At 33.0% G+C, this 17,957-nt stretch overlaps 1 protein-coding gene across 3 annotated transcripts in view; it reads left to right on the top strand.

Annotated features, from left to right (window-relative positions):
- The window catches only part of LOC134680660 (uncharacterized), a 33,498-nt gene extending 18,066 nt beyond the window's left edge, over nt 1-15,432 (top strand). For 2 of the 3 annotated variants that reach the window (XM_063539791.1, XM_063539793.1), the window contains exons 10-15: nt 7,207-7,463; nt 9,531-9,588; nt 11,395-11,609; nt 12,247-12,337; nt 13,311-13,428; nt 14,989-15,432. In XM_063539791.1, coding sequence (XP_063395861.1) covers nt 7,207-7,463; nt 9,531-9,588; nt 11,395-11,609; nt 12,247-12,337; nt 13,311-13,428; nt 14,989-15,172 — 923 coding nt within the window. In that variant the 3' untranslated portion in view covers nt 15,173-15,432. The remainder of the gene's footprint in view (nt 1-7,206; nt 7,464-9,530; nt 9,589-11,394; nt 11,610-12,246; nt 12,338-13,310; nt 13,429-14,988) is intronic. The other variant, XM_063539792.1, reaches the window with a different exon arrangement.
- Nucleotides 15,433-17,957: the final 2,525 nt, after the last annotated feature.

Here is a 17,957-nt window from a genome sequence, read left to right as displayed (position 1 = left end):
TTACTTAGTAGAACAATATGTGGTTTGATATGAGATAACAATAATATCAATAATAATTCAAAGTTTTTTTTGTTATTTTGTCATCTTGATGTGCTGGCTGTCTGCTCCGTTTTGAATAAATCCTCTGATTTGATCGTTCTATATACACTATTTTACACAGTTTTTTTCTATTTCTGTCAATTTTCATAGAGTCATGTAGATTTGAGGTTATATTACTGTCACTATGTATCTTTATTTCCCTTCAAATGCTTCTAGTTTTCTCTAAGCTGATTAATTTTCGGGGCTGTAGTCCCGGACCAGTCACCATGCAGGATACTCAGGAATATGAAACGACAATAGAAATAGTTAGCTTATGCATACACAATAAAAAAATATTAAGTAATAAAACAATTTATGTACATCACAGAACTTTAAAAAATTCTAACAACTTTTTTTTTCATTAACAATGTTTTGTATACAGTTTTATTCGTATATCAAGATATCTATATACTTTGGTTGTATTAAGAGGTAACAAGGTCGCGCAATTAAAACAACACACAAGTTTCCAGACATTTTACAAGTTTTGGCCTATTTGACTCAAATAATAGTTGCGAGTGCAGCTACGTCTAAAGGCTTGAGCAAACTCAGATATATATAATTATAGTAAGTTTAACAGTACACTGTAAATTCATTAATGTTTTAGGACAAATAACTGTCACACTCATTCTATAATTTTGTTTTACAAGTTTGTATTTTCTTTGCTATACAATGACGTTATTTGATACGTATTCGAGTGCACACAAAATTATTTGTCATAATCGGTTTCGTAAATCAGCTCTTACCCTGTCTTGCAGGTGGCAACTCGACTATTTGTAATTTTTAGCTATTTTTCTTCTTTTTATTTTCAGTATTCTAATACCAATTATATCTCCTTATTTCTCTTAAGCTAATTATTTTCTTTTCTCATTTCTTTTATATTTATATTATCGGTACTTTGGAGTGCAAGTTTACCACAAAACAGCTTATTGTTCTAAAGTATACGACCAACCTAGGTTTTCTAAATATGCATTTTTGAATTTGAAGTCAAACTAGTCAAGATGAATCACGGTAGCTGGTCATGACACAGCTGAGCACTAATTCTAAATACTACTAAGAAAGCAGTAAAAATTCTTATGGTTCATACTTGGCCTAATTCAATATCAGTGGCCTAAATTATTAGTACTAATAGTTTGCGATGTTACTTGGTCACTTAAGAAAGCTAAATTGCATTATCGGTAGTTTGAATCCAACAGATATTAAGACTTATAAATAAAGTCATTTAAACACTACATATGTTTCATAACATTCAATATTTCTTTATGGATTTGTCTGTTTTACAAGTAAACTAGCTGGCCTTTTTCTCTTCGTGCCTGATTTTGTAAACTTTGTGTAAAATTCAACCAATAGACCTTCGCCTATGTTTTCTTCAGGTTCCCAAGTAGTCTTTTTATAACCTACCCATTTGACCTTATAATAGTTTTTGCCTTGCCTACGCTTTTTGGCAAGTAATTTTTCTGCTATGAAGTCATTATCTTCATCATTAGTCTCATCATTTTGTTGCATTTGTGAATCATTTTGTTGCATTTGTGCATTATCATTTTGTGTTCTATCTATATTGTCATTTTGAACATCATCTATATCATCTACTTTTTCTCTATTATTTTGAGCAACATTTCTTTGAATATCAGGAAAATTCCTATGATCTCTTGGGTCAATATATGGTTTCATTCTATTTGTATGTATTCGAGACTTAATTAACTTGTGATCTGAACATCGTCTTAACTTACATGTATTGTTTTGTCCAACATTAATAACATAAAATGGACCATCCCACTTTGGGTGTAATTTGGGTGACAAACCTTTTGGTACTTTCATAGATTGCAACATGACATAATCTCCAACTCTAAATTTTGGTGCTTCAGCTTTCTTATCATACCTATTTTTAGTTTTCTCTTGTGAATTTTCTACGGACGTTTCTGCATTATCTTTTACAATTTTTAGTCTATCAATAAGGGTTTCGAGATGATTCTTAGCAGTTTTACTCATACCATCTTTAGGTTGAACAGAAATATCAAATGGCAAGTTCATTTCTTTACCAAACAACATTTGAAATGGAGAATAACCAGTTGATTCAGTATTTGTGGACATACGTAAAGCCATCATAACACTAGGGATTAACTTGTGCCAATTTGACTGATCTTTCGCCACTAATGTTCGTAAGGTTTGTGCGATCGTTCGATTCATTCGTTCACATGTTGAATTGGTTTGCGGATGGTACGAACTAGTATGATACCTTTGAACTTCAAATAGTTCACATAGAGCCTGAATAAGTTTACTACAAAAATTAGCTCCTCTGTCAGATACAATTGCTCTTGGCGCACCAAATCGAGAAAACACCTCATTGTATAATACTTCAGCTATTTCGGTAGCTTCTTGAGTCTTAAGAGGGAAACATTCGGGCCATCGAGAAAAACTATCGACTACTAACAATAAGTGTTGATATCCGTCTTTTGTTTTGGGTAGACATGTAAGAATGTCCATGTGCCATCTAGACAAAGTGTCTTCAATAGGAAGAGGAAGCAATGGTGCCGGACGATGGTGTGTTGGTTGTTTTGACCTTTGACATTTATCACATGACGTCACATAATTATAAACTTCTTGATACATACCTGACCAATAATATTTAAGATGTATACCAGCGTATGTGCGTTTGATGCCTGTATGACCATTGTGGTCATGATATGCTAACAAAGCATCTTGTCTTAGACATTTCGGTAAAACCAATTGTTCAATCATGCTTTCAGCTTTAGGTATCCCTTTTGTTCTTGACCTATGTAAATGAATTAACTCACCTGATTGACTTAATCTATAGTGGTCTCGTTCATAACATATGTTGCGAGCCTCTTTTTGATTTTCGGGCAACTCGCCCGTTTCAAGGTATTTTATCAATGGGATCAACTGATCACATTCTCTTTGTAATTTTGAAATATCTGATACATCATTCAGATCAACCTCATTATTTTCAATAGCTGCAATTATTGGCTTTTCATTTGCATATTCAAACTTAATTTCAGTTTTGATCTTATTTTCCAATAAACTGTTTACAGACAACTTTGGGTGTATTTCATCTTCAATTTCTTTATATGGAATTCTTGACAAAGCATCCGCATTTGTATTCTTTTTACCTTCTTTGTAAATAATTTCAAAATCATAATTTTGCAATTCAAGAGCCCATCTACCTAGACGTGAGTTAGTATCTTTTGATTTGTGTAACCAAACTAAAGCTTGATGATCAGTATACACTTTGAATCTAGCATGAGACAAATAAACTTTGTTTTTAGTGATACCTTCAAGAACTGCTAAGCATTCTTTTTCGGTAATAGTCCAGTTTAATTCATTATTTCTCAAAGCACGACCACTGTATGATATTACTTTTTCTTTACCATTTTCATCTAACTGACCTAGAATATAGCCAATGGCCGAGCCTGATGCATCGCAAGTCAAAATAAATTGTTTTGACATATCTGGGTACGACAAAACAGGAGCAGTTGTCAAAGCTTGTTTAAGATTTTCAAACGAAATTTGACATTTATCAGTCCAAACATATTCTTTGTCTTTTTGTAAAAGATTATTCAAGGGAACTGTGATTTTAGCATAGTCCTTTACAAAGCGTCTATAGTAATTACACAGACCTAAAAACTGTCTGACCTCGTGCTGATTTTTAGGCCTCGGATAGTTTTTCACTATAGTAATTTTAGATTCATCTACCTTGACACCGTCTTTTGAAATAATATGACCTAGATAATTGACTTTCTTAAAAAATGTAACAGCAAAGTGACATTTTTGTGGCTTAAGAGTAAAATTTGCTTTTCGTAATCTAGCAAAAACTTCTTCAAGATGTAGCAGATGCTCTTCAAATGTTTAACTGAAAATCAAAATATCATCAATATATGCAAGTACATACTTCCAGTGCAATCCTCTTAATATTTGTGACATGACCTGAGAAAAAGCTATACTGCTATTACGTAGACCATACGGCATTCTATTCCATTCATAGATTCCAGAATGAGTTACAAACGCTGCTTTTTGTTTAGAATTTGGGTGCAAAGGCACCTGCCAAAAAGATGAAGATAAATCAATAGAACTAAATATCTGTGGTTGCATTTCTCCCATAGTATCAAAGACATCATGCATGTTTCCAAGCGTAGCATGCATCGGGGAAGTAAAAGCATTTACCCTTCTATAATCAACGCAAAATCGCCAACTGTTGTCCTTCTTACGAGTCAGACAAACGGGGCTATGCCAAATAGAATTAGAAGGCTCAATAATTTTGTACTTCAACATCTCTTCAACTTGTCTTTCAATCTCTGTTCTAATATTGGGTGCAGCTCTATGTGGAGGTAAACTTACAGGAGGGTTATTCCCTGTGTCTCTTTCATGAAAGTGTACATCTGTCATGCCAATTTCAGACAAATCTGTTGCAAACACATTCCTATTTTTATCAACAAATTTTCTTAATTTATCCTTTTGATCATTTGTTAAGTCTGCTTCAGAAAGATCAATGTTTAAATTTTGTTTTTGCTTTTTATGACCCTTTTCAATGTTATTTATATGAACTTTTTCAGTTTTATCAGACCAATTTTGAATAGAGTTAGGTTGAATTTCTGATATAAAAGCAACAATTTCATTTCTGTTTAGCACCACTTTATCTTCATTTGGGTTTATAACTTGCATTACTGCTTGTTGGGTTGAAGACGACACAAGACAAGCAGCACCTACAATGCTTTTATTTTGCAAAGACTGGCTGGGTTCAAGTATTATTTGCTTCCCTACATATTGTTTAGGAATTTTAACAGGAATAATGCTTATTTTCCTAGCTGGAAGCTCAATTTGTTTAAGAGTTTTAGCTTCATTTTGTCTAGTACTTATAAGTGCGATCTGTGCAATTCCATCATACAAGTTTAAAGTTTTAGTGGGATAATTAATGTTAGCTTTATTATATTCCAAAAAGTCATTTCCAATTATTAAAGAGTGTTGAATTCTATCAATTATGTAAAAATTCTGGTAAACAATTGGCTCTTTATCAAATTTAAGTGGAAGTTTTACTTGTCCTTTAACAGAAATGCCTTCACCGCCAACACCATAAACATTGTTTATACTTGACAAATTTACTTTTATTTTAGTTTTATCTAGTTTATTGAATAAGTAACTTGAAATACAGGATACAGCAGCTCCTGTGTCAATCAATCCTTTTGTTTTAATACCTAATATATCAACATTTACAGTGTTTCCTTCAATATTAGCCATTAAATTTATATAAATATTTTCTCTCTTCTTCTTGTGTGGTTTCTGTCTACTTTTAAAGCTTTTAGTTTTTACCACATTTCTATAAGATTTAGTGAAACAAACTCTTGCTAAATGTCCTACTTTTTTACAATTAAAGCATTCTTTATTTCTTGCTTTACATTTATGGTTTTTATGGTAATATGACATACCACAATATTTACAAGCATAATTTTGCTTTGTCATCCTATTGACTCTGCTATTTCTATATGCATTTACCTGTGGCATCTGATCTTTTATTTTCAAATTAAATGTATTAATTTTCTCAGTTATTTTATCTAGATCTTTATTTTGCTTTATTACATTTAGATTTGAGCAATCAGAATCTTTTATTGTTTTACGTACGTTAGCACATTTTTCAGCTATTATTGCCGCTTGCTTTAATTCATTCAGATTTTTCGGGTTACTCAAAGTTATGCTAGTATTTGATTTAGGAAGTAATCCCTTTTTACCCATGATGAATTCTAAATTTTCAGGTATTTCTAAATCCTTTGCAATTATTCTTAGTCTGTCGAAAAATTCTAAAACAGATTCGTTTTCCTTTTGTTTTACATCTAATTCAATATCGTCTTCATCTCTTGAAAAACGTTCAACTAAACCTATTTCTAAATTTTCTGTACTATTTTGAAAATTTTCATTTAAACCATCAAACCAAACTTTAGCTGATTCTTTCAAATAAAACGGCAAGTAATGACAAGCATTTTCATTTGCTATTGAATTAATTTTGATCCATTTTCTGAAGTATAATAACCAATTTGACGGGTTACCCGAACCATTGTACATAGGAGGTGTTATAATGTTAAAATAATTAAAATGTACATTACCATGTGGTTCAGCCATGTTGTTCTCTTGATATTATTATGTTGTCCTGTTCTTTTCTTTAGTTGTCCATCAGTTGACTGCTAGTTGTAATTTGTCGAACTGTGCCGAAGTCCATCTTTACATGTTGTTCATTGTTGTAGGTACCGATGATTTTACCACTCGTCCTCCACCAAAATATATTATGCGGGAACTTGGTCCCGACTTTGTGATTCGTGTTGTAGTCTTTCTTTCATGGTTTTATCGATTCTTTTTACGGGGAACTGCTCACATAGATGTTACATTGTTTGGGAACTAGCTTGGACTCGGCATGACAACGGGACCTTTAAAAGACAATCCAGTCTGCTAACTACCTTTTATTCTGGTTCACAGTCTAGTGAACCAAATAGTTTTGCACGACTTTATATAGCAGACTGGACTTAATTTGACACGTAATATTGTGTTACTCATTACAATAGCTTTCTCTGATCTCTTTTAATAAACAATGGATTTTGTCGGTTAAAGGCAGAATTACTTAATCTTAATTGTTCAAGTCTATTAATTTTAAAAGTATATACAATTATCTTTATGCCTTCGAAGCTGACACATTTATCAATTAGCTGGGGGACATTTTTGAGACAACGTTATCAAATATGCTTAAAAGATTAAACACTTTACATTTATATTTTTAGGAAATTGTTCTATAAACAAGTTAAACTTTCTTTAATTTATTTTATTTACGTTTATTTTTCTGTCATTTAATTTTACAATTAAATGACAAATATTCTCTTTAACTTCTGTGCAATTCTTCAATTATTCACCAACGCTTTACTTGTAATTTATTTATAAATCTTATCTTTAAGTATCACGCATTTTTGCATCATTATATTTATACAGGTATGGGTATTTTTAATTGATTCATGTACTACATGCAGTTGCGTATGGATTTTCCTATATTTTTTTTTAAAAATAATTATGTAAGCTTAATAGTTAAGAACACTGATTAAATCTAAGGCGCAAAATTAAATGATCAATAATTTCTAACAGGGTCGGCTGTTTCGTTCGATAACATTTGTGCTGTTGGCATGGATACAGAAGAGACGTCCTTGCATTCCCATCAAACATGGCCAACCTCGTTTTGGATGCAGTATCGTATGTTAACATGGAGACAATTTAGACAATCAAAGGGTCGAATCCTACACAAATATGAAGTGATACAGTCTTTGCTGTTAGCAACGCTTGCTGGCATATTCTATTTCCAGACAGACTATTCTTACAGAACATTACGTGATAAAATGGGAACAGTAAGTTATTCGTCTTTTCCTCGTTGACATCTTTTAAAGGGATAGAACAAGATGTGGTATGAGTGACAATGAGACGTCTCTCAATCCAAGTCCAAATTACGTGATCAAACGGTAACAGTTAGTTATTCGTCTTTCCTCATTCTCGTTGACGTCTTTTAAAGCTACGTATATAATTACAATAGCAGTTGATCCTTCAAAAAACCAGAATAGTTATTGAAAACTCATTTAAACAGAAATGATCTGATATTTGGTTTAAAAGGAGTAAATAAGTACATGTAGGACTTACCGACTATCATGCATTGGTCTAATTTCTTATCAATATCAAATATGAAAATAAGAAGATGTTATATATTTGTTAATGACACAACTCTCAATAATACCCCAGTCCCACTAAGCCACGATCGCACGAAACAGCAAATTTTGATGATCGTAGTACGATCGTGTAGATCGCAGTAAGGTCGTATCACGGTCGTGGTGAGGTCTTCAAGATCGTGATGAGGGTGGCAAACTTTGAACATGTTCAAAACAATCGTGGTGCGGTCGTGGCGAAATCAGGTCGTATTAGAAGCGTAGTGAGAGGCTGAGAGCGCACGAAGTGCGTAGTAAGATCGAAAAAGGTCGCTGTACCATCGTAGTGAGAGCGTAGCGAAAGCGTGATTCTATTCGGAGAAACTGCGATACGATCTCATATATTGCGACGTTATTACGACCTCACTACGATCACCACGTTCTCACCGCGACCAAACTACGCTTCCAGTACGACTATACCACGCTGTTCACGACCATAGTACAATTCTAACACGCCCTTGTCGTCCTCATCACGCTCTTCTTTCGACCTGACTACGTTCATACTACGACCATTATTCTCATTATCATTTTATAAAATATATTAATTCTCCCCAGGTTTTGTTTGTCAGTATGTAATTGGGGCTTCTTGTCCATTTTCTCTAACGGATCAACCATCCTTCTAAGATTAGACCGTTGGTTTTCCCGTTTGAATGGTTTAACACTTGTAGTTTTGGGGCCTTTTATACCTTGCTGTTCGGCGTAAGCCAAAGCTCCGCGTTGAAGGCCATATCTTGGCCTATAGTTGTTACTTTTAAAAATTGTTACTTGGATTGAGAGTTGTCTCATTGGCACTCATACCACATCTTCCTATATCTATTGACGCACCTGTTTCATATCTGCTATCGTTCAATAAACTATCGTCATTTCAGCTTTATGGACCAGCAATAGGTTGTAATTTAGGTCGGATTGGTCGGCCCGACATCTTTACTTGATTAAGATTCGTTTCTATCAGAGCTCCATCTGTCTCTTCATCAACCCTAACACTACGCCCATGTGCTCTAGTATATTTTGGTGACATGACTGTATTTTTTCCGAGAAATCTACGTATTAATCAGAAATAGAACTGAAGGAATGATACTGTATTGATATAGAACACGATGTTGACGCTATTGCTGAGGAGAGCGTAGTAAGATCGCGGATTGAACGTAGTGTAGTCGTGGTAAGAGCGTGCTATAATCGCAGTAGAAGCGTGGTAAGATCGTGTTGCAATCGGATAACTCGTGGTATGGTCGTAGTGAGAACGTGATAAGCGTAGACAGATCTTGATCAGCGTAGTAAGGTCGCAGAATAAGCGCGGTGAGAACGTGTTATAATCGTAGCGGGATCGTTGTAGGAGCGTAATGAGGACGTAGTAGCATCGTGAAATTAACGAAAATTTACATTTTCATGCCGCTCATACCGCGACCTCACCACGATCTGAATTTAATTTAGATCGCGGTGAGCGTGGTGCGATCGTGGTCTAGTGGAACTGGGACTTTTCGTTTTCAATTTTCCTCGGAGTTCTGATCAGTATTTTTGCGATTTTACATTTTATCGAAAATAAATATAACAAACTGCCTCCAAGTATAACGCGATACAGACTTCGTCCAGCTTTTGGACCGGCATGCACAGAATGTTGTGGTGTTAAATATTTGCTTTTAATTGTCTTTTATTAGAACCAATGCTTGATTTTCTGTACATAGTGTTTTACTGACATAGTATTTGTTTTTTTTTTTTCAGATTTTCTTTAGTGTTACTTATTGGGGATTCAGTTGTATAATTGCCACAGTAACAGGGTGTAAGTATTATGCCCCGTCACAACAAAGTCGTTCTCAAAATGTTCTGAAAAATTAAGTCAAAGGCATTAATCTGTGTCCAAAAGAAAAGGAATCTTAATTCATGTACGAGTGTGATCATTCCATCCTTTAATTTAACAGAATGACAATGTACCTACAATACAATACAATAATAATGTCTCATAATCAATTATACACATTTCACATTGTAAAATTTAACTTATTGACAAAAATTAATGCCATTCTAAAACAATTTATGAGAGACGGATGAAAAAGGAACTAGTATTTACACATTTTTTAAAAAGCAATTATGAAACAAAAGTTAAATCATAAAACATATTTACATAATATAATCGGTAAAAAAACGTCCTCTACGGTCTAAAATTAAGAAGGCCGTACTTTAACCTATAATGGTTTAATTTTTAAATTGTTATTTGGATGGAGAGTTGTCTCATTGGCACTCACACCACATCTTCCTATATCTATTGCATGTTTGGGCACATTTTTATATCACATTGATATTATCACTCGCTAAAATGAATGAAAGTTTCACGGAATTCGGCCATGGACTAATATTTTCGTTTTCAAAGTTTAAAATCTCCTACAGTTCGTCTATAAGATCGCCATATAAAGGACATTTAGTCAATACATGCTCCTCCTTTTCAATGTTATTGTCACCAACAAAACAAGTTCTTAAGGTACATGTATTTGACATGCAGTTGTATAAGCATTGACATTCTCATTTGAAAGAGCATTTTTTTGTCCGTACACCTTCAATCATGGTTCCTTGATTTGAATGTTTTAAATAGTTTGAATGTTTGAGTTTTAATTTCAACATTTCCATTATACTATCAATAGCCCAAAACGAAAGACATATCTATGTGTCAACTGTTTATTTATTTAATTATCCACAATAGGAGAGGTCTCTCGCGAGCATTTTTGTTATTGTCTATATTGTTTGTTCAGCATAAAAATGAGAGAAATAATTCTACAGATCTGATAAAACATGTTGTTATATCTTCAATTTAGGACACACAATTAAGATTCAATTGTTGTCAAGCTTGGGTTATGACAGGTCAGAATATTCGTTTTCTTTTTAATTTTTCATATTTTATTGAAATCTGCAAATTTGTTAGTTGTTATGCGTAGAATAATTAATGGCTAAAAAGTTATTGTATACTTATCAAATTGTAGAATTGTCTATTAAAAAATACAATTTTGACAAGATATTTTACATAACTTTACATAACATATATACACATTAAAGTATTATGAATGATTTAAGTCCACACAAGATTTAATCAATATTATTCTATCGTAGCGACATAGTTGTGTAATCATATTTCAAAGTACGTTTCATGTTATTTCATGGCTTCGGTATATTGGCATGATGAGTTTGGCGCGTTTTCTTATTGCTTATTGTTCGCTAGCTTGACACACCTTATTGTTTGCTAACTTGAGTCTGGTACCATATAAACTACAATAGATAATTTGTTTTTGTTATGTTGCTTTGTTTGAAATCTACAGATACTACTCTGTGGAATCCATCAACTCAAATCACACGTGACTTCAAATATCATGTAAACTAGTTTCTTGTGTACAATTTGGAAATAAGTATGGCGTTCATTATCACTGAACTAGTATATATTTGTTAAGGGGCCAGCTGAAGGTCGCCTCCGGGTGCGGGAATTTCTCGATACATTAAAGACCTGTTGGTGACCTTCTGCTGTTGTGTTTTTTCTATGGTCGGGTTGTTGTCTCTTTGACACATTCCCCATTTCCATTCTCAATTTTATATTTCATTTTAGTTCCAGCAGAAAGAGGTGTAATAAAAAAGGAAAGAGAAGCTGGAGCCTATAGGTTATCAGCTTACTATGCTGCTAAAATAACCAGAGATCTCCCTTTGATACTGATCACACCAGTACTTTTCTACTGCATCATTTACTGGATGTCTGCTATAGGAGATGGAGTCTTATTCGCCATTTTTCTTGGCGTGAATTTACTTTTCTGCACAGTGGCACAGGTATATATACACATCAAAGTTTGGCTACTTCTTTAAGCTTTGCATTATTTTTCGTGTTTCAATGTTAAGGTTTATATGAGTTACGATGTATAAATAAGTCAGTTTGGATAAATTCTTATATGAAAAAAATGAACTATATTTAAAATGTTGTTGTCTGCAATTTTTTACTATTATTAAGTGTTTTGAGCAAAATTAAGTCTTCGAGATTAAAATTATATTTTTCAGTATATATAAAACTGAAATGAAATAGAACATAAACACTCATTACAATAATTTTATAATTGCCTGAAGTATAAACATATATAAAGAGTGTTTGTCATCTATTTCATTTTTATAATTAACTGCCAAGTGTTATCATGTTTATAATTTAGGTGTATGGTTCGGAATGTGTCAAAATATTGTAAGAACCTCATGTTCATGGAACCTATAAATATTTTATAGTTTTAGATTTTTAAAATTCTTTATTGCAATGTCTCTTACTGGAAAATAATTCAGGGAAAAGTACCTCAACATTTTTAAAGATTTATTTCATTTAGAAGTACACGTGTCATACAGTAGGAATTTCATCATTTTCTCGTCTCTTGTCTTCCTTTCCCTTCGTATTAATGTTTATTTGCTTTTCAACATTACATTTCAGAGTATTGGTCATATAATTGGAACAGCAATGCCAGACATGAAACTTAGTTTTACAACAGTTAATTCTTACATGCTGTTTTCTCTCCTGTTTTGTAAGTTTTTGTTATAGCATTAACACATATTCCCTAGACGTTAGTTGATAAATCGATTATCGATTATTTTTTGTTTGTTTGTGAGTAAAATAAATTCTAATGAGCAATCCGATTTGTAAAAATGCAAACCATATCATATAAAGAAGTTACGATATAAATATTTTTTCTTTCAAAAAGTGCATGCAAGAGGTCTGCTTAGATGCTTAAGCAATGGCGCTCTCAAGAATCTTTATATCCATATTTACTTCCGATTAAGAAACATTCAGATACGTAATGCCCTCTTACAATGCTCTCACACATAATTGCTATTAAATTGAATTACAATAATAATTAGCTTAACTGTCAAATTATATGATTTTCTTGTATCATTGTAAGTTTCTATTTACGTACAAAATTATGTTTAAGCTGGACTTTTTCATGCCAAAATACTTTTTTGTGTGAAATGGGCGAACGAATATTATGGTTGTAGACTTGGATCCTCATTGTTCTTCAATTTTGTACTTGTTTGTATTTATAAATATTTTAATATGAGCGTCACTGATGAGTCTTATGTAGACGAAACGCGTGTCTGGCGTACAAAAGTTATAATCCTGGTACCTTTGATAACTATTTACACCACTGGGTCGATGCCACTTCTGCTGGACGTTTTTCCCCCGAGGGTATCACCAGCCTAGGAGTCAACACTTCGGTGTTAACATGAATATCAATAATGTGGTCATTTTTATAAATTTCCTTTTACAAAATTTTTCGAAAAACTAAGGATTTTTTTTATCCCAGACATCGATTACCTTAGGTCGTATTTTTGGAATTTTGGATCCTCAATGCTCTTCAACTTTGTACTTGTTTGGCTTTATAAATATTTTGATATGAGCGTCACTGGTGAGTCTCATGAAGACGAAATCCCGTCTGGCGTACTAAATTATAATCCTGGTACCTTTGATAACTATTATGTTTACTTATGTACATATTTCAGCCGGATTTTTCAATACCAATCTGCCTGATTGGATAAAATGGGCAAAATATTTGTCAATTATCCATTACGTATTTGGTTGTCTCAATATACTGAGTACAGAAGGAATGCCTGTTTTATGGTAAGACTATGTAATGTTATTTTTTGTTATCAATCTGATTATTTTTTTCTTATACATAATGCAAATGTATCATAATATATAAATTGTCATTGACTCTCGGTCGTAAAACTTTACAATACGAATATTTTTTTAAGTCGTACTCAAACTAATATTTCAACCAACCAACGATGGTGTTTTGAGGACACATTTGTTTGTACTCTAATTACTCAGTAAAGTTCAATTCCAAGGGGCTTATTTTATTATTGATCGAAAAAGGACATTGTTAAAGAATTATACATCTATTTGCTATGTGTGCGGATTTTTATGTTACTACAAAGCTCTATTAGAATTATCATCTATTCGTGTCATCTTAAGATTATAATGTGGCTGTTAATTGTCTCCAAGATACCAAGAGAACATACAAACTTGTAAGTCAAAAATAAAGACAAAGCTATGACTAAAAAGAAAAAAAAAAGACCAACAAACAACAGTACACAAAACACAACATAGAAACAAGACTGAGCAACTAGAAACCAGCCATTACTCTAGGTCATTTCAGATGCTCTGAAATGGTAAGCAGATCCGGCTTGTTTGTGGCACCCTTTGTGTGGTCCGAATATTATTACACACCCAGTTATAACTCTTATTCGGTAGGTGCTGTTAGGGAAAATGAGACGCGCTTGTAATTATGACAACTGAACTATATCTGTCGTCATCTTGTGACACATACATTCCATAACGGTCAATCAACTGGAAATGGTGTCTGTATTTTACGAATAAATAGTTTCAAATTAGGAAGCTGAAATAATATTTTTTTTGTCGTAAAGATTCCTTTTTAACCGACCCTCAACGTAAATTTCCAGATGAAAGTCAAGATATGAGCAGCCTTAACTGTATCTGTTGTATCTTTATATCTTAAAATCGATGGGATAGATGCGGTCAACATAGTTAAATAATTTTGAATTTTTAGGGAGAGAACATCATCTTATAGGGAAAATGTATATTGATATGATCATAAATACAATAATTGTGTAAATGAGAAATATTTTATGTCTCATGTTGAACTATTATGTGTGCACTGACTTTGTATGGTATTCATGTCTTTAATTTATAATAATTACATTAGATTTATGTTTCATTATAATACGTTATTCTGATTGGCTAATTGCACATCACATGTTATTCCGTAAGCAATTGCATGAGACAATAACATTTCATTCATGATGGCACGAGGTCCCACAATAAAGTGCACAGGTGAATTTGAAAATTAAACTTCATGAAAATCGTGTTTTTATAATCCTAGCTAAAAAATGTAATTATAAGTATTGAATGCTTCTTTTTGTAACTTTATAGGGTTGTAAAACGTTGACCGTGCGTACAGTTTTAGAATGAAGCGCCAATAAATTTACAAAAAGAAGCATTCAATTCTTAAATGTATGCTGGTCGAAAAGTTTACTCAGAGCATAGGTATGTTGTATTATTATTTGACATGGCGACTGAACATATAACTTATTTGATTTGATATTTACTTGTATGTAAATTTAGCCTTCCTAGTTTAATGTTTTTTTTGTTTTTTTTCAGGTGTAATACAACTTCAATTGAACTTTACCCGTCATGCACTGCAAATACAACATTCGTTACAATAACCGACGTTCTAAAAGATTCCGGGATTGATATTCCTTATTTTTGTTATATAGCAACTCTAGGAATCTTATTTATAGTTTTACGTGTGTTAGGTTATTATGTTATGAAATGGAAACGGTAGAAAATATGTACATGAAGTGATGACATTTATATATTTTGTATTGAAATTTAAAAAAGAATGTTTATTTTCCATGACCCGAAATATTTAAGCCAATATTTTTTCATTAAAGCAGCGGTCACAGGACGTTCGAAAATTCAGAAATATACAGTTCACCTTTTAATTCCACATCATATTGACCAACTTATCATTTACTTGTTATTTGCTCTAGTTTGCAGTTAGAAAGGCGGCTAGTTGTAATCGAAGGTAAATAACAACCAAATAGATGCCGATCTATTATAGGGTTGGATGGAGAGTTGTCTCATTGGCACTCACACCACATCTTCCTATATCTATTGAATAATTGTTTAGATATTTTGAGCTATTATAGTTGTAAGTGATTCCCGTTTGAATTGTAATTACGACAACTGTATTTCAGTCCCAAACTTTGGCATTAGTGAACAATATTCGTTCATTTAGGGGCATCGTCTCTTTTGTTCCTTTTTTTTACTTTTGTTCCCATTTTGAGCGAATGGTTGTGAAAATATGATGCTACATTGGACGAATTATTCGACAAATTTAATTTTTATAATTGACAATCCGCACTGCTGAAGTTTAAGGATTAACTTAAACTCGAAAGTGGTCTATAGGAACATAGCCGTCGTCAAGAAACATATTCTTCATAACGGTCAACCAACTTGTTATGGCGTCCATAATATTTTCAAGTTGGAAAATTGAATTTTTATAGTTCGTTCATATGTTGTACTGTTATACCACTGTCCCTGGTTAGGGGGAGGGTTGGGATCCCGCTAACATGTTTAACCCCGCCACATTATTTATGTATGTGCCTGTCCCAAGTCAGGAGCCTGTAATTCAGTAGTTGTCGTTTGTTTATGTGTTACATGTTTGTTTTTCGTTCATTTTTTTACATAAATAAGGCCGTTAGTTTTCTCGCTTGAATTGTTTTACATTGTCTTATCGGGGCCTCTTGTAGCTGACTATATGCGGTATGGGCGTTGCTCATTGTTGAAGGCCGTACGGTGACCTATAATTGTTATGTTTGTGTCATTTTGGTCTTTTGTGGATAGTTGTCTCATTGGCAATTATACCAAATATTCTTTTTTATATTGATTAAATAGTTTCGTAGCAGCAACTCTTTGTCAAGGAAATTATAATAAGAAATGCAACCCTGAAATAACGTATAAACTGGGATAATTTGAGTTTCATTACGCACATGTAAAAGTAAATAACGGTATGAAAGGCCGAGTTCCTTTCCTATGCGTATCGTTAGATAGAAGTATATAACGCCGGGTTGTGGTGGTTGTTTAATCCTACTAAGAAGTAAATATCTTGTTAAATGGTAGATGGCAACATGGTTTCGTGTTCTAGTTTGATGGTTTTAATTGGAGGTAAAACGGGTTGAGTGAATTTTAACCCAAAAAAACGCGCGAAACAGCTGAAAAGTTGTTCAATAACCGAATATAGTGTTTTAAGCATAACGAACATACATTAGGCGAACAACACTGTCGCACATTAGCTAAACCTACATTGCACATGGATTGAGATGAACTATTCTCTATCATCAATTAAGATGCTTACCAAATAGTATAAATGCAATATATCTTCATCAACTCTCCTTCTTATTCATGTTAATTAATTAGCCCAAATTTATAAATAAAAGGCTTATTATTAATTTTTAAATGGTGATACTTTCAGTATTCTATCTGAGGGTATATTTATCAAATTTCCAACATGAGAGTGTTTTAATCATAGAAATATTTAGATTTGCGTCTAAGACTTCAATGAAACTAATATTAGAAGTACAAACACTTTTAAAACATTTAATAAATAATGCACTGATCATGGGCATTTCTCAAAGCTCGCACACAAGTAAACCAACCGCAGACAGTTTGCATTAACAACACACTTTATACTCAGAAACGACGTTTGTGCATATAGATTTGTCAGTGGACTTGTTTAAACAGAGTCTGCTATGCCATTACTAGCTACAGTTCCAAATCTAAACTTAACAGTATTTAGAATTCGGTGTGATACAAAATACTCCTTCAAATTTGGCTGAATCACATACGTGTACAAGCTAGTATATATAGAAGAGGGATCGTGTGAACATTAAGCTCTATTAACAAAGTATGAGGTAACGTCGATCTTGTACTGCTGTAAAATATTTGAACCCATGAAATTAAACAATTTCATTTATATGACTTCACAAGCTAGAATGCTTCACATGTTTAAATATATTTGTATGGCCACGCAACGAAGTTGTCGGTCCCATATAGTTTTACCCTTGTTCGTCATTCTGTCATTCTGCAACAAACTATTATACGGTTTTATGTTCCCAATGCTTTGAGATATTGGGTTGATTTTTGGTATGTCAGTTAACCATGATAAGTTACAGATCTAGTTTAAGTTTCGTTCCGCTCCGCTAATTTTTGCAGAATCTACGGGCTTTTGACTTTGATAAATTGTTGAAAATCACTGTTATGCGAACGTTTTTTCTAAATGTCTTGACACATTTAGATGGTTTTAGATATGTGAGACTACTATCATTTTTGTGTCCACATGTGTTGTTGAAATAGTAGATTTTTCACCTTTTCGAGACAGGGCCCTTCGTGTCGTGTTGACACATCTAGTTAATATTCGTGTTCAGTCTTCTATGATATCTAATATTTTATCAACTTATTTGAATGTGTTGTTGTTTGAATAAACTGTTATTTACCTGTCGAAAAGGATCTAGGTATGATATTCGCAGGTGAAAAATGTCAAAACTGTTCCATCCGCTTCACATTGA

The sequence above is a fragment of the Mytilus trossulus genome, chromosome 8, assembly GCF_036588685.1.
Source record: "Mytilus trossulus isolate FHL-02 chromosome 8, PNRI_Mtr1.1.1.hap1, whole genome shotgun sequence".
Lineage (NCBI taxonomy): Eukaryota > Metazoa > Mollusca > Bivalvia > Mytilida > Mytilidae > Mytilus > Mytilus trossulus.
This window is presented reverse-complemented; position numbering and strand designations above follow the sequence as displayed.